This window comes from Hoplias malabaricus, chromosome Y (assembly GCF_029633855.1).
Source record: "Hoplias malabaricus isolate fHopMal1 chromosome Y, fHopMal1.hap1, whole genome shotgun sequence".
NCBI lineage: Eukaryota > Metazoa > Chordata > Actinopteri > Characiformes > Erythrinidae > Hoplias > Hoplias malabaricus.
In genome coordinates this window covers 7,759,134-7,785,987 of record NC_089820.1, presented here as the reverse complement: position 1 = coordinate 7,785,987, position 26,854 = coordinate 7,759,134, and the positions used below count along the sequence as shown (strand labels likewise).

At 41.1% G+C, this 26,854-nt stretch overlaps 1 protein-coding gene across 1 annotated transcript in view; it reads left to right on the top strand.

Moving 5' to 3' along the window:
• The window catches only part of LOC136677742 (RLA class I histocompatibility antigen, alpha chain 11/11-like), a 62,428-nt gene that overhangs the window by 18,955 nt on the left and 16,619 nt on the right, over window positions 1-26,854 (top strand). The window contains exon 2 of the mRNA XM_066655343.1: window positions 14,527-14,793. Within this exon, the coding sequence (XP_066511440.1) occupies window positions 14,527-14,793 (267 nt within the window). The remainder of the gene's footprint in view (window positions 1-14,526; window positions 14,794-26,854) is intronic.

Below are 26,854 nucleotides of genomic sequence, written 5' to 3'. Positions count from 1 at the left end.
TGTGGAGCAGGAATAGAACAATACCCTCACCTCTGTTCGTGATTTTCAATGTTTAGAGCTCTCTATTGTTTAAAGAGTGAAGAGGGTTAACAAATTATGCAGAGCAACAAGTGGACAACTGTCTGTAAATTTTAAATATTAGAATGTAGCTAAGGGGGTATGCATTATAGAATGCAGTGGGGGTGATTAAATGGAAGCTGAGTGTAGAAACACCCCTATAAATCTTTGCAAAATTGTGGAGAGAACACATCATCATTCAAATACAGTTTTTCCCCAAATGGGATACGTGATGTAGGCAGATTTTCACTGCAGAGAGCTCAGTGACAAGGGCAATGCTAAAGCAAGCCCCACTCTTTCTGTTGACCATGCCTCGCTACAGTTAGCTGCACATTTAACATGTCTGGCGTGAAATGAACCCCCACCCGCAATGTGGCGCCTCTGGGTGTGAAATAATGTATAATATCAGATCAGAATTCCTGCCATTCCCTTTGTGTTTCAGCAAAAAGAGGAATGATCCACATATTCTCCACCAAAGCATTTTCTTTTTATTTGAGGTTTTTGGGTAATGGAAAGGGATGGTTTACAGTATTTTAGCCTTCTAAAAAAATACTGGTAAAGGGTTTTGAAAAAGAGATGTCAGTTTTACTGAATGTCATTGAATGGTTATAAAGCTACAGTCTACTTTGAAGGAAATATCAGATTTTGGGGCTGTTTTTTGCAGTCAGTCTAACATATCTCCACTTTTCATGGCGAACCAAAAGGTTGCGTGTACATCTGTTTTAGCTGTTTGAGATTGTATTTTTGTAGATATGTGACAAATTGCATTCTGTGATTTTTTTTTCTCTAAGGTATAATGTGACAGACATTTGAAGATGGTTGCCATAAAATATAATTAAATTAAAGAAAAGATTCAATCATATCCATAGTTAAGGTAGGGTGACCAGACGTCCTCTTTTACCCGAACATGTCCTCATTTTTAAACAAAAAATGTCCAGGCGGAATTTCAAACATCCAGGATTTTGTTTTTCTTGAGCTTACATAGAATTTCGAGAAGCGCTTCGTTCACAAATTAGTCCCGCCCTCCCCTACTCTGTTTGGTTCGCTTGAGTGAGAAGGGGGAGTGGTGAAGTAGCCTAAAATCTTCGGATAGCACGGTCTGACTGTAGATCTACCGTTATTGGTTGATAACCTTCTCTGTAAACATTTAATTGGTCAGTCTGCACGTCAGTAGTCCTTGTTTACGTCAGGCAAAACTCATGTACTTACTCTCATCTTGAGCAGCAAAAAACCCTTCCGGCCAGGTCCCTGCAATTCCTATCTGGACTGCTAGAAAACATGTCGTCAATCAGTCAGTTTTTTTTTTTTTTTACAGTATTTGACAAAGACTTATCCAGGGCATTTTGTAAAATTTAACCCAGTGTGTCTCATAAGGGAACCAAAAACCTTTACCACTTCTAATCTGATACGGCACTTAAGGGTACACCACACAGCTGAATACAGTGAGTATCAGAAAGTAGCTGAGTAACTCAGCAAACCGTGCATTTGGGTTGAGAGGAAGGAAGCTGAAAACAGACATAATACTCAAAAGAAATTTCACTTTATCTGCTAAATGTGCGTGTTTTGAGCCTCAGTTCACTGGAAAATCTTCTGCTGTGGTAAGCTAAACCACAAGTGCCTGTAAGCTGGTCAGCTGTGCTTCTAAACAGTGTAAAAGCATTTTATTTTGCTTATTTTTGAACTTTTGTTCCTCCAACACCAGTTGCTGATATGTTCTCTCAGAAATGGGTTGTCATCACCATGTATGAAAACCCTTTACTCATGAGACTCACGGAGCCCAACAGTGAATCCCCACCAAACCACACCACAGTAATACCGTGTTAATATTTGGAGATGGTATGACGGTAATAAAAATGTGGATACCGCCCATCCCTAGTATCAATGGTTTATACCCACATAGACCAACTTCTGGAAAAATAACATTACATCACTGAGCTTTAGAAGTTCAGTAGATTTATCCAGACTTTGAGCTACATTACGCCGTTCTGCATGCACGAGAGTTTACAGGCTCACACGGCTAGTACTCTGATGGAGTTCGACAGCATGTTTAAGCTGTGGTCAATTCCGAAGAGTAAAATGCATGTCATGTTGAGATACGATGCATGAAACATCACAAAAGCACGGCAAGATGCTGAATTACCAAGTTTGCAGTTCATGGCCCATTCAATACAGCTAGTAGTGAATGAAGGGGTTTTGTCACAATGCAGCATCGGTGATATTGTGGCAACTGAAAGACTGAAGATTGTTGGCCATTTCAAACACCCACCTTTGGCTTATTCATGCCTTGAGAGTATCCAAACTCAGGTGAGCCAATCTGTAAAGAGGTCTTTAACAGGATGTTCCAACAAGATGGAACAGCACCTATTACATGTTACAGAGCCTACTGTAACATAAGTGTGTTGGGTGCTTATGGAGTCGAATATGACTAAATGGGTCAGTGTGGCTGGTTGAAAACATGGTGTCGTTGTTAAAGAAAATCTAACTAAAGAAATCAGCACTTCCACTGCTGACATGATACCCTCCATCAGAGCCTTAAAAGAAAAGTTCTGAAAAAGATCATGGTGTCAAAACATCAAGAGCTACCCTTTTGGAAGCAACCAAGCAGTGGTTCAGCATAATCGAGGCAGAGACCCTGTACAGTGTGGCTACACTCCTTGACTCGAGGTGAGATGGGAAAAGAGCTGTTTAAATAGCATTTTTATGCCTGTGTGAAACATATAGGAAAAGGGTTAATATAATTTATTTTATTAGCCAGATTTAACATTTATTGTAATGTGGCAGCTCACCCAGGGGGGGATTGAAACAGGGCAAGCCACCAACAGAGCACTAGAGAAATAGGCCTCAAGTGCAGAGACACACAAACAACCCTAACTCTGGAAATTAGGAACACCAATACTAAATGAAACATGAGAGGAAAACTTAAGATGTCAGGGGAAAACTGATCAGCTCAGAATTGAGCAAAAGAAAACAAAGGCAAGAGAGCTTCCCCAAAAAAAAGGGAGGGACAAGATGAGACAAAAAAATTAAAGATGGAACACAACTTATTTCTAATTAATTATTTATACTAAAAAATGGTAATGAAAAGATAATATTGAATCCCAGGAGAAACCAGAGCGAAAGCTCTGGTGGAGAAACAGAAGCTAGAGTGACCCAGGAGAAAACTCAACTTTACCACATTACCAGCCAGACTTACACAGCACTCTGAAAAGAGAAACCCAAGACTGAGCACAGAGCTGTGTGTTGGCTTCCCTTAAGTAGGGGTAGCCCAGGTGGAACCAATTGCCCCAAATTAAGAGTGTCTCTGTCTCCCTCTAGTGACTGGGGGTGGCTTAGCAGGCAGCCTTGTCCCAGCCCCAGGCAGACCTCTTACATTTATGTTATGTGTTCTTTTTAAATGGACAGCTATTTTCCTACTTCTTGCTGAAAGTAACAGTCAGGTTATTAAGACAGAGCTAACATCCTGCAACACCTTAATGTTTAAAATGCATCTCAGGTGAAATGTCAGGTTTTTTTCAGGTGTGTTGGGTAGAGGTGGGCACAACGATCCTAATATCGATACCAACGCTGGTATTGATATTGAGCAATAATCGTGTAAAAAGATCGATACTCAAGGTTTTTTTCTGTCCCGCACACACTGACTGCTGCGCATGCGGATTTATCAAATTCTACTCTCTGTCTGTAAGAGTAGCGCTGCGCTGTGTCACACAGCATGGAGCAGCGCACCCTCCCCCCCTCGTCTTTTGTTGTTGCACCATCATGTGGCTCAGCAGCGCCAGCCAAATAGCCAATCAGGTAGAGGCTCAGCCTGGCCCGCCCACTCCAGCGCTCCCACTCAACGGAGAGAGACATCACCGGACTATTGAAATGTCTGAGAGGAAGAGATTTAATTAGTTTTAAGTTATATTTTTTAATTACCTTTAATTTATATATTTTTTATAAACTTTATTTAACAAAAAACATTGAGAAGTGCACTGAAGGGAAGAAATTCCTTATTTTTTGTATTATTGAATTCTATCCTAGGTCTTTTGGATCCTTTGGATCTATGAAGCTTAAATATTAAAAATATTGTTATCGGTATTGATATCGGCAATAATGGCCCTGCATTTACTTGGTATCGTATCGGTACCAAAATTCCCGGTATCGCCCACCTCTAGTGTTGGGTATTCAGTGTTGAAAGCATGATACATACAGAAGGTTGTGATGACAAAAGCCAGAAGATAGCGTTTAGCCAAAAAAATTCAGAAAACTGCGCATACGCACACTTGAACGCTGTTTCATTCATTCATTCATTATCTGTAGCTACTAGAGAGAGAAATTTGAGGCACCTTTTGTTAAAAATTTTGACAGGTCATTTGGACCAATCAGAGGGTTCCATGTCCCTTTTAGGTAAGGAAGTCCCGCCCCTTGACCCTCGACCTCAGAAGTGTACATTTGATGAGAAGTCCCGCCTTTCTACCAATAACAAATAACCGGAAGTTCCTCCCTGGATGTCATCACATCTGGTTCCCACCCATTCTGATCAGTCCCCCCCCCCCCCCCCCCCAAAAAAAAAAAAAAACACAACTGCTAACACTTAAATCACAACATCCACACACACACACACACACACACACAGATAACACCCCATCACCTCTCCTTGCTACACACACACACACAAATGTATTCATTATATACCATCCCTGCCTTACAACTCCATCCTTGACAGTTATATGTATTCATTAGATACCACACCTGCCATACAACCCCATACTTGATCGTTATATGTAATAAATAGATACCATCCCTCCTGTAAAACCCCATCCTCAACCATTACACAGCTAACAACAGCAGCCCTCCTGTATAGGGTTTCCGACTGGCGAATTTGTTCAGAGCAGATAACATTAGCACCCCCAACCACCACCCTTTGCCACACACACACACACACACACACACACACATACACAAGCATATATGTGTTGAATAGATACCATACCTGTCAAAAGAGAAGAAAAGACTTGTATAATTTTGTTATTAATCTTTTATTTTAATTTATTATATATTTTTCATTTATATGAAGTAAGAATGTATAGGGTTTACGACCTGTGAATGTGTTCAGGGGAGGTTAGATCTTAAGACTCTGGTTAAACAGATATCACAAGTTGCTCTAACACTATTATCAAGTGATTTACCCAAATACATTTAACGCCACTGCACCATCACCACCTCCTGATTCAGAAAAGAGAAATGACTTAAATCATGCATATCCGAAAACATGAATTGTAAAACCTTGCTAGGGTCTTTGATCAGGGAAGTGTTTGACCTGTCAGATCTCTGACACATCTTACCCCACAAATAATTCAGTGCCAGTTTAGCCACAGATATCTTGGCAGACCAAAATAATGTTCCAACGGTTCAAAATTATGAAAGATGCTAGTGGGGTGACCCACAGGGTATCTCTTTGTTTTATTCATGTACAGATAGAGTGATGTGAAATTTTAGTAATCAATTTTTTCACCAGGCTGAGCTACATAATGAAGAAAAGCATTTGTTTGACCACCGAACATGGGTTCAAGCGCTCAGGAAGTTTTCAGAAACTATTTCACATACTGGTTTGACCTTTTCATCTCATTCCAGGTATGCTCCCACATCACAGCAACGTTCAGGTTGTAAGTGTTTAGCAAAATCTGAATTTTATCCAAGGAATGTTGGTAAACAGCCCCAAAGGATTGTGAATTCTTACACAGAGTATGTGGAGTATGTTGAAGGGAAGCACTTATCACAGCCGTGATAAAAGCATCCTAAAAACTCAAAAGACTTTCGTACACAACCATCTTCATAATGTCAGAGATGTACTCCAAAGATGTACTCAAGCCATTGTATGGAGGGTGTTGAGAATGATTTGTGACTGTTGATGTAATTATCTAAATGTTCATTTATTCATTCATTCATTATCTGTAAGCGCTTATCCAATTCAGGGTCGCGGTGGGTCCAAAGCCCACCTGGAATCATTGCGATGTGTGATGCATTTGAACGGATCAACCCTTGTGCTGTCCAGTATCTCACTTCTGAAAGCCAAACAACGCTTTCTCAGAATGTGAACATCATTTTTACAATATTCAGAGATTTCCTGCACGTGTAAATTTCTGCACAGTAAAAAAATTCATCTCTTTCTTTGGCCATCATTGTGTCTGCACTGTAGAACGCAGGCTGAGGATAAGGCCCTACATAGTTCTGATTTTCCTGGGTATGTGGAAATGTGGAAAATACCATTTTTTGTCTGTTGTGAACCCCATAGTCTTTGGAATAGCGCTCAATCTCATAGGAAGAAAAGAGAGACTACCGATGAGACTCTGTTTATACTCATCATGTTCAAAACATAAGATTTTACCCCCTTGTGTTATGATGCTAGGTGTAATTCCTTCTTTTACCAAATGGTTCAACAAAAGGTATGAATCATACCCTCTAGAACTGTCCGCTATGAAAGCATAACCATTGTATTTTTTCCTGCGAAACCTCCTAAAGAATGCAGCTACGCATTTGTCCTCTTCGGCTGTCCACTGCTTACCTCTATAATCAATGCAGAATATATAATTAGCTATGTGGTACTGTTGATTGGCCTCAAAATCATAAAAGACGTACCTTTTATCCGGAAGTTCTATTTTTAAAGGTTCCATAAAACATTCATGCATGATTTCTGAATCCACTTTGGCACCACAGTTATTACAGAGACTCGCATGAGACTGATACTTTTTGGATCCGTTACCTCGATCCTGCACTGTGTTACATTTAGGACAGTAGAATCTAGTTTTGCATAAAGATTGAGCTATGTTTGAATCAATTGCTGCTTTATGTTTATCATAAAAATACTGTGATCTACAAATCCTTAGACAATCTTTGCTTTGTACAGTCTTTTTAAGATGTTTAGGACAGTCTTTATCAAGACATATGTTGCAATGAATATCACATTTGTGAGGTTTCATATTGTTAAATCCTGCGGTACATAGAGATGTACAGACATAGGATGTACCTAGCTCCCCTTTAAGATTTTTCACACTATAATAAGGCTTTTCATGCAAGAACAAGTAAATGGTTTTGTCATGGGACATGTTCTGAAACAAAGCGTAGCCCTTTTTGTCAGTGCTTTAGTACAGCACTACGATTTTGCAGTTCAACTCTTGTTTCATAGCGCGCAATGTCTGCAAAGCTAACCATTTCTTTTGCGGATAAACCTACATCAGGGGCGGCACGGTGGCACAGCAGGTAGTGTTGCAGTCACACAGCTCCAGGGGCCTGGAGGTTGTGGGTTTGATTCCCGCTCCGGGTGACTGTCTGTGAGGAGTTGGTGTGTTCCTCCCGTGTCCGCGTGGGTTTCCTCCGGGTGCTCCGGTTTCCTCCCACAGTCCAAAAACACACGTGGGTAGGTGGATTGGTGACTCAAAAGTGTCCGTAGGTGTGAGTGAATGTGTGTGTGTGTGTGTGTGTGTCTGTGTTGCCCTGTGAAGGACTGGTGCCCCCTCCAGGGTGTGTTCCTGCCTTGCGCCCAATGATTCCAGGTAGGCTCTGGACCCTGAACTGGATAAGCGGTTACAGATAATGAATGAATGAATGAATAAACCTACATCATGTTGCAATTGCCTCTCTATTTATTCTTATTGAAAAATGTTTTTATCAGGATTCAAAATTTGGGAAACGCATTAGGCAAAACAGAGGTTATTCCGTCCAACAACACCCTGAGGAGCGTGCACAATTTGAATGACTAGTTGTAAAGTTTCATTGGAAAGTATTTCAAATTTAGTCTGAATAGCATTTTCAAGCAATGAGAGAAATTAATTCAATTTGATGACCCTGTTGATTACCTGTACACGCAACGAAACATTAAGAGAATCACCTTGAATTTCAACATGTACAATATCCATCGGTCCCACTTCATCATTAGCAACATCCAACATTTGATATAAAATCTCAAGAACATAATTGTAAAATTCAGCAAAACTATCAACATTGCTTACTGAGGTAATGTTTACCCTCCTTTTAATTTCTGTGGTATTGAATCTGTCTAATTGATTTATCATGACATTTGGGTCTACACCATTTCCCATTTGTACACTTTCATTGTTGGGTGAAGGAGGAAAAATATCATTCAGATCACCCTGATTTTCAACACTAGGTGATGGGGGAGAAAAGTTGTTCAGTTCATCCTCTCTTTCAGCATTAGATGATAGTTTGTTACTCGGTTCATCACCACGAGCAGGACTGGTTGATGAATTTTGTGAGACTTGACTTAAATTTAACACTTTATCATTTAATCTCAAAAGACTGTGGTTTATTCCAGGTAGGCTCTGTCCCGACCATGATCCTGAACTGGATAAGCGGTTACAGATAATGAATGAATGAATGAGAGATAACCTCTTTAGAAGGTATAAACTCTATATTTGTTTTGTGTTCATGAGGTACTGACAAGCGGTCATTAAGATGGTTTACAGCATCTAATAGAAAAGGGTTCTTTCTAGCAGTTTTGTAACCTTGATAGACTTTGGTTTAGTTGACTGAAAACATGCAAAGTTTCAGTTGTAATATCTAGGGTATTGTTAGGAGATGTTACAGATTCAAAGCATCTAATAGAAAAGGATTCAGAGTTTTACATGTATTGTATTCATATGATAATTGCGGAGAGTATTGACTTGTTACTGCCAGAATGGTTCCTGGAATCTAAAGAGGAACAAAAAATGTAATTAGAATGGTGAAATATGTATAAAAATATAGAACTCATATTTAATTTTACTTACCGGAAAGATTTAATCTTGGGTGGATTTAGAAATGGTCTATTGGTTTATTTCTCAATCCTAAATTGAAATAAAATAAATAATAAATAAAAAATAAATAATAAATATAAATAATCAACGTCTTATCTTAAAACACTAACTCTTATACTCTTATACATTTGCTCACAGTGTCACACTCCTGGGAAATGTCTGAATACAAATCCGATTGGTCAATATCATTTAAAATATATTTGGGTAAATCATTCGATAATAGTGTTAGAGCAACTTGTGATATCTGTTTAACCAGAGTCTTGAGATCTAACCTCCCCTGAACACATTCACAGGTCGTAAACTCTGTATATTTTTACTTCATATCAATGAAAAATATATAATAAATTAAAATAAAGGATTTAAAACAAAATTATACAAGTCTTCTCTTTTGACAGGTATGGTATCTATTCAACACATATATGCTTGTGTATGTGTGTGTGTGTGTGTGTGTGTGTGTGTGTGTGTGTGTGGCAAAGGGTGGTGGTTGGGGGTGCTAATTTCTGCTCTGAACAAATTCGCCAGTCGGAAACCCTATACAGGAGGGCTGCTGTTGTTAGCTGTGTAATGGTTGAGATTGGGGTTGTTTAGGAGGGATGGTATCTATATATTACATATAACGGACAAGGATGGAGGTATATGGCTGGGTTGGTATCTATTCAGTACATGTGTGTGTGTGTGTGTGTGTAGCAAGAGGAGGTGGTGGGGTGTTATCTGTGTGTGTGTGTGTGTGTGTGTGTGTGGTAGATCTGTGTGTTGTCAGTGGTGTTTCTTTTTTTTCTTTTTTTTCTTTATTTTGGGGGGGTGGGGGTGGGTGTTGAGTGATCGGAATGGGTGGGAACCGGATGTGATAACATCCAGGGGAGGAACTTCCGGTTACTTGTCATTGGTAGAGAAGCGGGACTTCCAGTCAAATGAACGCTTCTGATTGGTCAAGGGACGGGACTTCCTTACCTAAACAGGGCAGGGCTTGATGACGCTCTGATTGGTCCAAATGACCTGTCAAAATTTTTAATGAAGGGTGCCTCATATTTCTCTCTACCGCTAATCTAGTTCAGGATCGCGGTGGGTCCAGAGCCTACCCGGAATCACTAGGTGCAAGGCGGGGACACACCATCGAGGGGGTGCCAGTCCTTCACAAGGCGACACACACTCACACCTACGGACACCTACGGAGTCGCCAATCCACCTACCAACGTGTTTTGGGTCCATGGGAGAAAACCGAAGCACCCGAGGAAACCCATGCGGACATGGGGAGAACACATCAAACTCCTCACAGACAGTCACCCAGAGCAGGACACGAACCCACAACTTCCCTTGTACCTGAAGTCCCTGAAGCTGTGTGACTGCGACGCTACCTGCTGCGCTACCATGCTGCCCCCTGAATGCAGTTTTCTCTTTATTAATCACAATCTTATTCAAAACATGCATAGGTGAATCAGCCTCATGTTCTGCCTCAGTAACGCCCAGCCATGGCATTGTTAAACAGTGTTAAATCGGCACATTAAACAGTCATCATAGTTTGCAAAAAAATATATCTTCATGATCTCTGAAAACATGTTATTTGTCAGTTAACTAGGTCTTAGTAGTACCAAAAAAGCCATTATGACATGTGCATCAGCCTCTTGCCTGTTTATAGACCTGTGATTCTGTGCAAGTTACAGCTGTTTAGGCTCATAATTATCTGTGACTATTACAAGCCCATAATGATATACTGTCTATTTATTATGGAGTTTAATTTCTTTTAATAATAATAATAATAATACACTTCAAACAAGCGACATATACATTAAAAGCCATTTACCAATAGAAGTATTACAGTGAGATAAAACAAAATAGACTAAAATAATTTAACTGAAAAAATATGAATACAACACAGTGAAATAAAACAAGCTAGAGTAAAGCAATACTACAAATAAAGTAAAATGAGTTATAGCAAGCAATGAAAATTTAAAGGAACACTATGTAGTATTTGATGTTCCACAGAGCTGTAATAGGGAGAACAGAGCCTCTGTGGTTGCTATGCCGGGTCCTCTGCTGATTTACTGGACTAAGCAACTTCTGAATCACAGGGCGGAGGACTCTCGCGAGAAATGTGTAAAGCTTTACGACACAAATCTCCTAGCTACAAGAAGAATGTAGCTCGGTATTCCCAGTATGGACATTATATGGCAGAGAGAGGAAGTAGTAGAAAGAGAGAGAGAGAATGAGTGGCTGTACAGAAGTTAATACTGGAATGAATTTACACAATTGAGTGAGCTGAAACAGACATGAGGACACAAGGTGGAATAGTAAGTATTTGTTGCTCTTTTTTCATGTGTTGCTGTCATGCCCTTGCCCTGCCCTGTCCTGTCCTGTGTCTATTTCCCCACCATGTGCTCATTTAGCACATGGCTCTGTTTGTTTGATTCTTGTCTCTGCCCTAGCCCTGCCTTAGTCCCACCTCTGTCTCGTTAGTGTTTCCAGGTATTCCTCATTTGTCCTGTGCATTTATACCCCTTTGTTTGCAGTGCTCCTTTGTTTGGTCTTGTGTGTGTAGATGTTGGTTTCTGTTCGTATCTCTTAAGTTTACCCATGTGTACTCCTGTTCGCGGCTGTTTCCTGTCTGTCTTGTTTAGTTCTGTTCAGTTTAGTCCTGTCTGTATTCTGTATGTCCTGCTCGTGATTGTTTTCACAGTTGGTTTTGCTTTTGTTAATAAATCATTCCTTGCGTTGACGACCGCCTCCTCGTCTTCCCTGTCCAGCCGTGACAGTTGCGCTGTTACTGTAAGTGTTGTAATAAATTTTTTGAGAATTACTGAGCAGTGAGTCAGGATTAGTAAACATCACTTGGTGACTGAGAGGCACAGAGAGAGACAGAGAGAGAGAGAGAGATAGTGTGTGTGTGTGAAGAAGCCCAGAGAGCCGGTCATGTTTAAGTGAGAGAGAGATGTGTGTGGGACTTGATTTCACTATTGTAAATGTAAATTAGACTGAGCAACAAGTAGGGGGTGGTCAGGAGATTTACAAAAAGCCAATTCTTACATTGTATTCCTTTGAATTTGCAGAATATAAAAAAATAATAATTAAAGCTATTTTAAACAAGTGAGTGTTAATCTTCCTTAATCCTTTAACCTTCGTTTTTTTTACATTTATGCATTTTTAACTGATGCGCTTGAGGATGGTTTGTGCATTTACTTGCAATTCTCTATTTTACCACATGGTATCACCAATTTGTGCTCTCTGCACAGTGTTTTCTAAGTAAGCATGGGTCAATCCTTGCTTAAATATACACAAATTTTTATGCAAAATATTTAGTTTTAGATCACAATTTTTGGTTCTAATTGCTGTTTTTTCAATTGAAATACTGGATAAGGTATTGAAGGTTCACCTTATAGAGAAACAGAAATGGACTTGGCATGGCACAATGAAAGACATAATATTGACATTCTGTTGAGTGTGGAAATTACAGTTTTTGTGGCAACTGTTTCCTTCTTCATGAGTAATGAAGAGGTCAAAGTGGGGTGTTACGCAAACAAGTTTATCCCTGAAGTTAATGCCTGTACATCATGAAGAAATATGCTTTAATAACAGTTCCATACCTATGAATAATGCAATAATTATGTAATTACTTAGGTCTAATTTGCAACCTGTGAGGACCTCGGTTGATATCCACACTCATCTCATAATTTGTTAAAGTGCCTTTTAGGAAGTACAACTGTAAATCCCTTGCTGAAGAAGTGGCATATGTTCTCTGTTCAAATATGGATGCTGTCAACCTCATCATACACCTGTAAGCACAAAATGCACACAAAATATGAATGGTTAATTATAATATTCCAGTAAATTGTATTGATAAAGACAATAATGAAGAGTTTAAGGCTAGAATAGGACAAAAAAGCATATGAATAAAGGTCATATACTAATAATTAATGTGTGTGACCAATCATGCCAGAAAATTTGAATATTATATAAGACCAATTAATAAAATTATTTTTAATTCAGAAATGTTTGCCTACGGAAAAGTATGTACACTATATGCACTCAATACTTGGTTGGGGATCCTTTTGCATGAATTACTGCATCAATGTGGCATGGCATGGAGGCGATCAGCCTGTGGCACTGCTGAGGTGTTATGGAAGCCCAGGTTGCTTTAATAGCAGCCTTTAGCCCAGATGAGGTTTCACCTACTGCACATGCGGCACAGTGCGCAGCAAAGCCTGGACTGCATGACCACTGCCTTTTAACAGACTTCCCCCCAGTCTCTCTCCTCCAATTCTCCATGCTTTAGGACCACTCTATTTTCATACCAGCACCAGCAGAGCTTTTTATTTTAGTGACTCTGTTCGCTTTTTTTTTTTCTGCCGTTATTTCTGTATTGCACATAACATTTTTGATGGAAGCCCAGCATCTGTGTGTGTGTTTGTTATTTCTGCTGGCAAAAATAATATATGATGATTAAATGTCAGAGAAAGAGTGATGGAAATGTGTAATGTAAAAATGTAAGTATTTTATATAAAGTATGTTCCTAAAAATTTAAACATACCTGTATTCTGAATATTTCCTTTACAGTATGTTACTCAGACTGAATATGCTTTATTTTTGTATTCCGAATGTATTCATTATACTTATATTCTATAACTCAGATGTTAACTACAGAATATTCTTCTTCTGTTAACACATAACTTTGTTGAGACCGTTTTATTAAAGAACATTCTAGTCACCTCTAGTTACCTCAACAACATCTTTAGAATGATGATCTCTAGAAGGCCAAACATTCTACCTTTGTTAACATATCAAGTTACAGTTTAAAAACATTGTAGTCTCAGGTTTCAATAACATCCATAATACATTTTCCAAATATTGCTGTGAGAATGTTCTTCCTTTGTTCTCAAATAACAAAGGAATCTGTAGCCCTGGCAACATCCTCATGACTGAAGTGCCCTTGAGCAAGGCACCTAACCTCCAACTGCTCCCCTGGCGCCGTGGCTAGGGCGGCCCAATGTGTGGTTCATTGCACGAATTGGGTTAAAATGTGGAGAACAAATTCCTCTGTGTGCAAGCACAGTGGCCAATAGTGCTGTCATGATACCTAAATTATGACTTTCAATATGATACCTGCCTAAATATCTCAATACCGATATTGAAAGGATACCGTGGCAAAAAACATCAGGAAATTTGATGTGCTTTCTCTACAAGCTGAGGGCGGTAAGCAGAATCGCTGGTATCCGCTTGTTAAGTGTGACCCCACATGTGAAGTTTGCCATTTCCGTGTCCAATCATAAGTTATACATTCATAATACATGTTTTTACTGTTTGAATAAAGCCGAATGCCTCAATCAGTTGTGTGATCTGAGTTCAGGAGTTTAGAAAAAGGAATAAGTTCATCATAAAAGAAGCAAACGTGTGTCTTTGGCAGCACTTTTTGCACATTGTGTGTGTTTTTTCATTTATTGATCAGGACACTAGGCCATTATTTTATAACAATAGTAAAATTATTATTAAAAAATAGTTGTTGCTATTATTTATTATAGTATAATACTCTTTGAATTCAGTACCTTGGTGTGTGTATTAATATTACCATATGCAAATTGCCATCATCTTTTATCTGAGGATTTAGCTGATGAGTTTCAGAGCTGTATGAGTTTTATACTGTGTTGTTAATGATAAAAGTGATTTAATATGCTGTTTTCTTTTTCAGCTAAACACTCCATGCAGTACTTCTACACTGGAGTCACCCCAGGAATAAATTTCCCAGAATTCACTCTGGTAGGTCTGGTAGATGGAGAACAGTTTGTGTACTATGACAGTAACATAAGGCAAAGGATCCCAAAGACAGAGTGGATAAAGAAGGTTGATCGTACTGATCCAGGTTACTGGGAGAAAAACCCACAGAAGCACCTGGGCACTCAGGAGACCTACAAAGCCAATGTGGAAATTCTAATGAAGCGCTTCAATCAGAGTGGAGGTGAGTTTGAACACACACGCTCAGCTTTAAAACTCAGCACCAGCTCTGTGTGAACTTTATCTCTATGTGTATTTATTATAGTAAACCTCAACCGCAAAGGTAATCCCATGATGCAACGGCAGAGCATCTCCCATCTATTTCACTCTTCTCCCAAAGTCAGAATAATTCAAATTGTGATAAAAACAGGAAGTGTTTGTCCCAAACCCTAGTGAGCTGTCAAAGTAGGCACTGACTACATAGACAACTGTTTAAGTAGGCAACATTCTAACAGTCGTCTGAGGCAGATGATATTCTATTTTTACCAGGTAACCAATTGGCTTCTTCAGTGTCACTAATAAGCTTTCTCAGGCCTCACAGAGCACACAGGCGAACTCAGAGAGAACCAGCTTCACAATTCCATCATTATTAATTATAGTATTTTACTTAAAACATCATTATACTATTAATTTATGTAATTCCATATTTAATAATTAAGTCAATGTTTTAGTCAGTTAGATCTGTCTTAGGTTTATGACTGTGCAGGTACAGATGGAACTTTTTAACTTTAAATTTGTTCATATTTATGCTCCCACAAATGGTTCAGACAGGGGTTGTTTTCTTACAGATGTAAGTGTTACACTGCAGGACTGCAGATCTGATGACTATTTGTTTATCTGGTTCATTTTAATTGTACACTGGATGATAGGTATCACACAGAGTCCCATGATGCATCATAGAGAGCAGTACATCAGCTGCTGCAGACACATTATCTGTATGATATTAGAATCTCCTGTGCGTGGATCTCAAGGTATTCTCTAAGATCCTGGCTATTAGGCTGAGAAAAGCAATTCAGCAGGTAATTCACTTAGACCAGACCTACTGTGTGCCTGGCAGGTCCATTACAGACAATGTTTGCTTGATTAGAGATGATCTAGAGGTTTCCAAATTTGCAATTAATTTTAGTGACAATTTATTCGATCAAGAGAAAGCCTTCAAGTCAAGCATCAGTATCTTGAAGCTGAAGTTTTATTGCTAAAGTACTGTATCAGGATATTGAAAGTGTACTGAAAGTCACTGGCGGATTGAATGCTTCTTTTAAGGCTGGTCGCAGTATGGAATGTTGTATTCCCTTGCTATTGAACCACTGCTGCATAGACTTTGCTCCAAAATTGAAGGTGTAGCATGATGTTGAGCATCACACTTTAGCATATGCTGATGATGTGGTCATCATGGTAAATGGTTTGATGTTGATAACATAGTGTCTGCTGTACGAGACTTTGGGATCTTGTCTTCTGCCAGAGTTAATTGGGGAAGAACAAAACTCTTGCATTGGGGAAATGGGAGAGTGGTTTACTCAGATTGCCAGTTGGTACAAGGGTGGTTTTAAATATTTGGGTGTGTACCTAAGGGGTGAAGCCGCAAAACAGAAAAACTGGGAGGGACTGGCTGGAAAAATAGATGGCAGAATGGCAAGGTGGAAATGGATTCACTCACAGTTGTCTTACAGAGAGAGTGCTCATCATTAACAATGGCATCGGCTATTGTGTGTGGATCCTCTGATTGGCTTACTGCTTTGTCTACAAGCCATCATTGTGGACATATTTTGGGACAGTTCCCATTGGGTTCTTTAAGGTATCCTTTTTCTGCCCAAAGATGAATGAGGTCAAGCCTTGGTACATCTGACAAGCAGATTGTCAACATTTTGTCTTCAGATTCTCCAGAAGTTTTTAACAGGTTCGGTGGCCTTGGTGTGGAGGAAGGTGGCAAGCATTATTCTACAGATAGTAGATAGGCTGGGGCTGGACACTACACTTTTCCAAATGGATTTTAAACTACTACAACTGTGCTCTGTTTAAGGCATGTGACTCTCTGTTCTGGCTGTTGAAATAGCCTCTCATTAAAAGAGCATGCCTGGATATGGGAAATGAAGGGACACCTGGCCTCACTCAAGCATTGTGTGCCTCCAACAAGGTCAAGCTCCGGCACATGGTACCAGTAGCAGGGTAAGGTCTGAGGGATACTCAGGCTGTTGCATATCACCTGACTTGTGGGGGAAAAGGATAGAGCAAGATGGATGGTCCATATTGGAAGCCTGCTTGGCTGGAAATGCATTGCCCAGCATGGAGGACAACTGTCCCATTATCTGGCCCATTACTGGACTGCAGGAGCTGGATCTCCACATTGTTTCAAGGCGGTCCTGTACAGAAACTGTGTAAAGGTATTAATTAAGGCAGATTTAAATGGGAGAGATTATATGGTATGGAGAGAAAAGCTTGGAGTATGTTTGGATAAGTGACTATTCTGGAAAGTACTGTACAAACCACCATTGACAAAAAGATCTGGTCATCTCAAGTGTAGAATATTACATGGAGCTGTGGCTATGAACTTTTTATATCTGTTATTAACCCTCATGTGTCTGACCAGTGTGTATTCTGTGGTCTTAAGGAAATATTTTCCACTGTTTTTCAGAATGTGCCAAACTCCAAGATTTAAAATTTCTAAAAGCAAGCACCTGTATTTTATCAACCCAAAGTAATATATACTTGATAAAGAAACAGGGCATTGCTGGGAAGACATTTTGGTATACATACATTTCAATATAAATATATTAATAGTGTAATAGTAATAGTGAGCTTTTTTTGTATAAGCAGGGTATAAGTAGAAAATAAAGCTCCATGAAATGTTTATTTTTAGATTGCAGATTTTCTTTGGAAGTAAATATCAATCATGGCCAATAATAAATGAGAAAGTTAATTTTTTTTATGTCAGATAGAAGCCTAAAAAATATTATATATACATAAAGCTTTTCTGTACTTTTTTGTGGTCTTGAAATGGACATATCACTGCATTCATCAGACTGGATGCATGAGATGATTCCACTTACAGACTCCAGGACAGCAACATCAGAAGTGTTCTGGTCTCCCGTGTAGCGGAGTCAGTGATCATTAATTATTATTTAATTAATAATTAAATATTTAATTCATTTTATAAAGCTCCAAGGCTGGGAGCCATTAAATAATATGTAGTGTCTTTACCTGTCCAGTTTTAGCTTGGACAAGTAGGTTATCATGTTGGAAGACATATTATATAGCAAAATTAGCTAGAATTAATTATTATTAATTAATTATTATGCTCATTGATTCATTGTATGTTTTTGGATCCGAAATTGAATCTGACCCTAAAGTAATAATTCCGTACGAGAAAGGTGCACAAACAAACAAATAACCAAGGACTGGACACAACTGGTTTATTAAAGTAATATCAAATAATAAATATTGATTATGCATTCATATATTGAAATGGAGTATAGTGCTACATGAGGTAGAAGGAAGATTAATATATGAGGGAATTTCTCTATAATAACTACCCTAAATTCTAAGAAGACTGTAGTTTTTCCCTGCAAAGCATTCAACACCAATCTCCTGAGCTATGAAAGAATTTAACCAATGTCCTTACATATCCCTGGAGTGGCGTGAAGATGGTTTGCAGGACTTCACAGACGTGCTGGCTTATCTGGAGCTTCTCACAGACACGGTCCTTGTGGCATTGCACCTCTTCTTCCATTTGGGCTTTTGGTCAAAGACACAGCCTTGGACATGGTGTACACTTCATAGGGCCTGATGGCGTTCTGAGGGTACACGTGGGGATTCTCCTTCGTCGCTGATCCTGAAGCTTTTGTCCTATCGCTTTGAGGTTCAGAGGCCTGAGGTCTCTTTCATGCCCTGGGCTTTGCTGGATTTATACTATAACTTTCTAATATTACTAATAGAAATAAAATAAAACTTCTGTTGGGATTTCTGGGCTCTCTTAGCTGAGCTTCCTGACTGGAAGCAGATTCACCCTTGAGTGAATCTAAATTTCTCCTTCATTCCACCCCTCCTCTTTCCTTCTCTCTCTACATTTTCTTTCTAGGTTCTGAGTTTGTTCTGCCTTGGCTTGAGAGCGAGCCTAAACCTAAGAGCCTATAGAGAATAGAGATAGAAAATTTTCCACTGTTGTTTTAAACCAGGTTTCAGGAAAATAAAATTTACAGAAATACATAAATACATTTTACAGAATTTTTTTTTAAAGCAATACTGTTTGTGCACTGTTTTAGGGTCTGATTTTGCAACATTTGAGGAAATAAAGGAATCAAGTAATGTTTTATTTCTTTAAAAGGTGAGTGGAAATTGAGAATTAAAGTTGATCATTATGTGAGTCTTTGTCTCTGTGTCTCAGGCCAAACCCTTTTCTTGACCCTTTTAGAGACCTTGGTTCATAAACAGGGCCTGGAGTGGCCTGTAGTGTCAGTTTTATGATTCCTGGTACAGACTTTTAGGCACCAAAACATTATCTGTATTCCTGATCCTGGGAAGGGGGTGAAAAGAATGATGTTGGGTTTGAAGGGAAGTCACTAAAAATTACCTTTCTGCAGATTACACCTCAAAAAGTCAAATTTCTTATTAGAAATTAATGCACATTCATCATACTTCACTACACCCAATTCCTCAAAACTCGAATCTTAAAAAAAATCCAAATATCCATAATGCAACCATAATGATAAAGTTGAATATATGTTAAAACAAACTAGACAAGTATAAGATGATTCTATATTGTCAGTTACTGAATGAAATAAGCTACCCAAAGATGCATTTGCCCTCGTTAATATTTTCAAGCTACCCTCCTCAGTTAACAAGTCGTCAGCAAACCAAACATCAATGCATTTTCATCCGCGTTAGCAAGAGGTCAATCTCCCATGAATTCATTCATAATTTTGTAAAATGGAAAAGTGGATGGATCAGAGCTGCTTTTAGCATTCTGGCTTTTAACTTTGTAATACGCTGACTTGAGAAACTTCTACCTGTTTTCAAGTTGCTTTTTGGTTCATGTGAATCCATTTTCCTTTATTTGTTTGAAATACCTTTTCGAATAGCTCATTATTGCGTTCATTACAGTCGTCCATTCTACTAACAATTTTGAAGCCTTTTTTTGCAGCATAAACTTTGTCTTTTCTGCAGACAAGTTGTTCGCTCCCACCATGATGAAGTTTATGAATTTCCACTATGACACACATGCACATGTGTAGAACATACTTAAATCTTCTGATTGGGAATGTAATTGTATACAGGTGTTCACAAAGCTATTATTCTTAAATTTAAAGGATGATTTAACGGATTACCCACCTCATTCAATCGGATAGAAACTGTTTTCAGAATGGCCTCAATCAGACCACTCTATTCTGATTGAGGTTTATACATGGATGCATTCTATTCAGATTTCTCAGTTTGTAACAGGTAGATACATATTGTGCTGATAGAATCACCCTCTGTGTCTCTGAGCAGCATGGCCAGTTTGTCTTCATTACAGAAGCTATGGAATCTGTGGTCAGTACAGCCACTTTACCTGGTCTGTGTGGTTCAGTGTTGTGTTTGTTTAATTACCATTTATTACCATTTATTTATTTAAAACACTCTCTCTTTTGCTCATTTCTCTTCTGCTCTCTCCCCTCTCTCCCTTTCTCTTTTTCTGTTTTATCTATATTCTCTCCTTTGCTCTCCCTGATCTCTCACACTATCTGCATCTAAACTCTCACTTCTCTTTTTTCCTCTTTTTTCTTCATAGATACTACCTTGTTCTGTGAAGAACTTTGTGAATCAATAAAAGCTTGTCCTCAGGAGAAGATTACTGTCTCTCCTGAGGACTACTGGTGCCACATCCCCACTCAACGGACTCTCTCTCAGGGCTTTGGTTGAATCTCATGAAGTGATTAATGTGGAGAGCTTTTCCTGGAGTCACACAATGTACATGGAGCAGAACAGGATTGCAGACCCTGGCTTAGACAGACTGTACATGTGAAAGAGCAACAGAGGCATGTTCTGTCAGAGTTCTCTCCACTCGTTCACACTGTCTAACCCTCACTTTATTTCCACATTTGTTTCTTGTTCATCTAACGGCAGAAATCTTACAGGTGTTTTAATAGATTAGTGCAAGGCCACCTCCTTGTGCGCTCTCCTCTGTGCTGTGAAGCTTGTAGAGAGAGAGAAAAACCCAGTTTAAGTCTCTTAGTCTGTGGTGGGATATCAGGAAATCCAGATTAAAAGCCAGGATTATACCACTAATAACTAATTTATATCAAAGCATGAGATGGAGCTGCTTGAGTGTGGAGTGGATGGATTGGGTGATGCTCGTGATGCTGGAGCTGCTGAAGACCTTGAGAGGAACCAAGTTCTGGATGGCCTGACTGCAGAGTTCTCTCATTGGGCCAGGCTTGTACTCTGTATTTCTAGACTTTACAGACAGTGGACGACTGCTGCTCAGCTGCAGAAAGGCAGTAGTGACCATAGTGAGAGTGGAACTTAAGATTCTGTTGAAAGCTATAACTAAACACCTGCAGAAACGCCGAGCATCAGCTACTGACACTGATCAGTCTTTGTGTTCCCAACCGCTCTGTTTCTAATCCGAGACCTGCTCATGCATGCTGAGGTAAGAGAGTTGGACACTGGGATTGTTTCTGGATCAGGACAAGGAGTTTGACAGAGTTGGTCACTCATATCTTCTGAAGACTCTTGAGGATTTCAGGTTCAGTCCGAGTTTGTCTTGTGTATCAAATTGCTGTGTTCTGACGTGTTTAGTTTACTGAAGACAAACGGATGGTATATGAAGCCTTTTCCTGTGAATCAAGGCACATGGTAGAGCTGTGGACTCTCAGGGTCTCTGTATACACTGACAGTTGAGCCCATGCTGGTGGCTCTGAGGAAACAGCTGTGTGGATCCTGACCCCAGGGACCCAGGAGCAGAGAGGTGAAGCTGAATGCATGTGCAGATAACGTTACAGTTTCTGTGAAATCGGTTGAGGACATTGCTTGTGTGAGTGAGTCCCTGATAAATCCCTAGTGGCCACTTCAACGAATAAACTGGAGTAAAGGCTCTCCACTGTTACTGTGGATGGATCAGGCTCCACCTCTGCTCTGTTCAGATCTTAACCCGACTGCTCTCTGATCTTTGAGGCTGATCATCATTGCACTGCTGTTAATCAACCAGGTCCCTCACCATCCTCACTCTGCTCTTGGCTTCCCCAGCAATGCTCCTGGGGATAGACTGAAAGACCAGATCCTTGATTAACTCCAGCACTGGATGTGTGTCCTTATCCGGTTATTGCACCAGGGAAGAGTGCTGGTTATTAACAGTCTTTCAGCTTCGATGCTGTGGCACTGTGAAGGTTCTGGACCACGACGGTCGTGGTGCAGCAAATCCAGAATAGACTTTTTTCTGGAGTACGTGATTGTGCAGGGTTTTATGGGTCTGTGCTGCAGGTGTAAAGCTTGTTCAAAATCACCAGAGGAAATGAGGCTCATTTTAGGCTGGATGTACCTCTATTCTCAGTTCTCTATTTCTTCAGCAGATGAATTGTTTTAGTGCAACTGCTGCTTCTTTTACTCTGGCTGGAGTGAGGAAGATGAGGGACCTGGTTGATTAACAGCAGTGCGATGGTGACCAGCCTCAGAGATTAAGAGTGTTGTCCGGTTAACACATTAAGAGCCTCCTTCTCTCAGACTCTTATGACTTTTGTAGCCAGGGCCTGATCTGGTTGAGTTGAGTTGTTTGTCTTTCCCGGAATTACACATTACCCCAATGTTCTTGTGGACAGAGACAGGGGGAGGGGGAATTTTTTTTCTGTCAAGGGTCTGCAGAGCGTTCTGTTGTCTGCGGCTGGGATGAGGGTCTTATATCAGAGCTGTGTGAAATCTGATTGTTTTTGGGGGGTGTTAGAAGAAAGATCTAGCTCCAAATGGAGAGCCCATTTCTCAGTGTCTGAGGACCTGAGGGCCTTCATGGAGGCTCCTGTACAAGGGCCCTCTGCCCAAGCACTCAGAAGACATCACATCTAGTACAGGATTTTACACTGTGCTTCCCCTGCTAATGATTTTGTGGCAAAAATTACTCCAGGTGTGTTTTCTTTGTTCTCTTCCTCTTCTCTCTCTCCCTTTGTCTTTCTCCTCTTTTCTCTTATGTCACTCTATCATTCTCTTTTCCATAGGAATATTTATTGCATTGTCCTTTTGTTCTCTCTCTCTCTCTCTCTCTCTCTCTCTCTCTCTGATTGTGGGAGGCTGTAGACTGTGAATCCTGCAGGTAGTAAAGAGTTAAAGTGTCTCAGCCTGAGAGACGTGTGAGACACTAAAAGGACAGAGGAGGTAGAGACTGGCTCTTTCTCTAAAGGAAGCTGGTGGTCCCTCTGAGACAGACCCCTGGAGACGACGTGTGTGTGTGAGAGAGGGTCAGTGGAGGACGGTGCAGGGGAGTTATCTATAAACAGACACACAGCAGACACTGATCCCTCAGCTGTCCCTCAGACAGTCCCCTCGCCTGTCCTGTCTGTGGACGTCAGGGACAGTGTCTCGTCTCAGTCCAGTGTGTTCTGTCAGGTCCAGTCCTGGTCTTCATTAAGGACTGGGGGGTGGGGTGTGTTCTGATGAGAGAGGGTCTGCTCTGGTTCTCATTGTTGACTCTGCTTCGTGGCTCTGAGGAAGTGTTTGTGCTGAATGTGGGAGTTGCTTGTGTTTGTTGTTATTTTGTGTCGGTTGTAAATGCTTCTTTTATGTGAACGGTGTTTGATTAAAGACGATTAAAAACTCAGTGTCCTCCCTCCTTCTCTCTCTCTCCCTCTCTCCTTCACTGTTTTGCTCTCTTTCTCTCTCCTTTTTTCTCTGACTCTATCCCTTTCTCCTCTCTCTTTGTTTGTCTCCATTTCCCCTCCTCTCTGCCTCTCTTCCTTTCTTTCTCACCTTTCTCCATGTTGGTGGTGTATAGTGTGGGTCCAGTGTGTGAGGTAGTTGTGTTGTTGGTGTATAGTGTGGGTCCAGTGTGTGAGGTAGTTGTGTTGGTGGTGTATAGTGTGGGTCCAGTGTGTGAGGTAGTTGTGTTGGTGGTGTATAGTGTGGGTTCAGTGTGTGAGGTAGTTGTGTTGGTGGTGTATAGTGTGGGTCCAGTGTGTGAGGTAGTTGTGTTGTTGGTGTATAGTGTGGGTCCAGTGTGTGAGGTAGTTGTGTTGGTGGTGTATAGTGTGGGTCCAGTATGTGAGGTAATGTGTGTTGGTGGTGTATAGTGTGGGTCCAGTATGTGAGGTAGTTGTGTTGGTGGTGTATAGTGTGGGTCCAGTGTGTGAGGTAGTGTGTGTTGGTGGTGTATAGTGTGGGTCCAGTGTGTGAGGTAGTTGTGTTGTTGGTGTATAGTGTGGGTCCAGTGTGTGAGGTAGTGTGTGTTGGTGGTGTATAGTGTGGGTCCAGTATGTGAGGTAGTTGTGTTGGTGGTGTATAGTGTGGGACCAGTGTGTGAGGTAGTGTGTGTTGGTGGTGTATTGTGTGGGTCCAGTGTGTGAGGTAGTTGTGTTGGTGGTGTATAGTGTGGGTCCAGTGTGTGAGGTAGTTGTGTTGTTGGTGTATAGTGTGGGTCCAGTGTGTGAGGTAGTGTGTGTTGGTGGTGTATAGTGTGGGTCCAGTGTGAGGTAGTTGTGTTGGTGGTGTATAGTGTGGGTCCAGTGTGTAAGGTAGTTGTGTTGGTGGTGTATAGTGTGGGTCCAGTGTGTGAGGTAGTTGTGTTGCTGGTGTATAGTGTGGGTCCAGTGTGTGAGGTAGTTGTGTTGCTGGTGTATAGTGTGGGTCCAGTGTGTGAGGTAGTTGTGTTGGTGGTGTATAGTGTGGGTCCAGTGTGTGAGGTAGTTGTGTTGCTGGTGTATAGTGTGGGTCTAGTGTGTGAGGTAGTTGTGTTGTTGGTGTATAATGTGGGTCCAGTGTGTGAGGTAGTGTGTGTTGGTGGTGTATAGTGTGAGTCCAGTGTGAGGTAGTTGTGTTGGTGGTGTATAGTGTGGGTCCAGTGTGTAAGGTAGTTGTGTTGGTGGTGTATAGTGTGGGTCCAGTGTGTGAGGTAGTTGTGTTGCTGGTGTATAGTGTGGGTCCAGTGTGTGAGGTAGTTGTATTGCTGGTGTATAGTGTGGGTCCAGTGTGTGAGGTAGTTGTGTTGGTGGTGTATAGTGTGGGTCCAGTGTGTGAGGTAGTTGTGTTGCTGGTGTATAGTGTGGGTCTAGTGTGAGGTAGTTTGTGTTGCTGGTGTATAGTGTGGGTCCAGTGTGTTGGTGGTGTATAGTGTGGGTCCAGTGTGTGAGGTAGTGTGTGTTGGTGGTGTATAGTGTGGGTCCAGTGTGTGAGGTAGTGTGTGTTGGTGGTGTATTGTGTAGGTCCAGTGTGTGAGGTAGTGTATGTTGGTGGTGTATAGTGTGGGTCCAGTGTGTGAGGTAGTGTGTGTTGGTGGTGTATAGTGTGGGTCCAGTGTGTGAGGTAGTGTGTGTTGGTGGTGTATAGTGTGGGTCCAGTGTGTGAGGTAGTGTATGTTGGTGGTGTATAGTGTGGGTCCAGTGTGTGATGTTGGTGTATAGTGTGGGTTCAGTGTGTGAGGTAGTGTGTGTTGGTGGTGTATAGTGTGGGTCCAGTGTGTGAGGTAGTTGTGTTGTTGGTGTATAGTGTGGGTCCAGTGTGTGAGGTAGTTGTGTTGGTGGTGTATAGTGTGGGTCCAGTGTGTGAGGTAGTGTGTGTTGGTGGTGTATAGTGTGGGTCCAGTGTGTGAGGTAGTTTTGTTGGTGGTGTATAGTGTGGGTCCAGTGTGTGTTGGTGGTGTATAGTGTGGGTCCAGTGTGTGAGGTAGTGTGTGTTGGTGGTGTATAGTGTGGGTCCAGTGTGTGAGGTAGTTGTGTTGTTGGTGTATAGTGTGGGTCCAGTGTGTGAGGTAGTTGTGTTGTTGGTGTATAGTGTGGGTCCAGTGTGTGAGGTAGTTGTGTTGGTGGTGTATAGTGAGGGTCCAGTATGTGAGGTAGTTGTGTTGTTGGTGTATAGTGTGGGTCCAGTGTGTGAGGTAGTTGTGTTGGTGGTGTATAGTGTGGGTCCAGTGTGTGAGGTAGTTGTGTTGTTGGTGTATAGTGTGGGTCCAGTGTGTGAGTTAGTTGTGTTGTTGGTGTATAGTGTGGGTCCAGTGTGTAAGGTAGTTGTGTTGGTGGTGTATAGTGTGGGTCCAGTGTGTGAGGTAGTGTATGTTGGTGGTGTATAGTGTGGGTCCAGTGTGTGATGTTGGTGTATAGTGTGGGTTCAGTGTGTGAGGTAGTGTGTGTTGGTGGTGTATAGTGTGGGTCCAGTGTGTGAGGTAGTTGTGTTGTTGGTGTATAGTGTGGGTCCAGTGTGTGAGGTAGTTGTGTTGGTGGTGTATAGTGTGGGTCCAGTGTGTGAGGTAGTGTGTGTTGGTGGTGTATAGTGTGGGTCCAGTGTGTGAGGTAGTTGTGTTGGTGGTGTATAGTGTGGGTCCAGTGTGTGAGGTAGTGTGTGTTGGTGGTGTATAGTGTGGGTCCAGTGTGTGAGGTAGTTGTGTTGTTGGTGTATAGTGTGGGTCCAGTGTGTGAGGTAGTTGTGTTGTTGGTGTATAGTGTGGGTCCAGTGTGTGAGGTAGTTGTGTTGGTGGTGTATAGTGAGGGTCCAGTATGTGAGGTAGTTGTGTTGTTGGTGTATAGTGTGGGTCCAGTGTGTGAGGTAGTTGTGTTGGTGGTGTATAGTGTGGGTCCAGTGTGTGAGGTAGTTGTGTTGTTGGTGTATAGTGTGGGTCCAGTGTGTGAGTTAGTTGTGTTGTTGGTGTATAGTGTGGGTCCAGTGTGTGAGGTAGTTGTGTTGGTGGTGTATAGTGAGGGTCCAGTATGTGAGGTAGTTGTGTTGTTGGTGTATAGTGTGGGTCCAGTGTGTGAGGTAGTTGTGTTGGTGGTGTATAGTGTGGGTCCAGTGTGTGAGGTAGTTGTGTTGTTGGTGTATAGTGTGGGTCCAGTGTGTGAGTTAGTTGTGTTGTTGGTGTATAGTGTGGGTCCATTGTGTGAGGTAGTTGTGTTGGTGGTGTATAGTGTGGGTTCAGTGTGTGAGGTAGTTGTGTTGGTGGTGTATAGTGTGGGTTCAGTGTGTGAGGTAGTGTGTGTTGGTGGTGTATAGTGTGGGTCCAGTGTGTGAGGTAGTGTGTGTTGGGGGTGTATAGTGTGGGTCCAGTGTGTGAGGTAGTGTGTGTTGGTGGTGTATAGTGT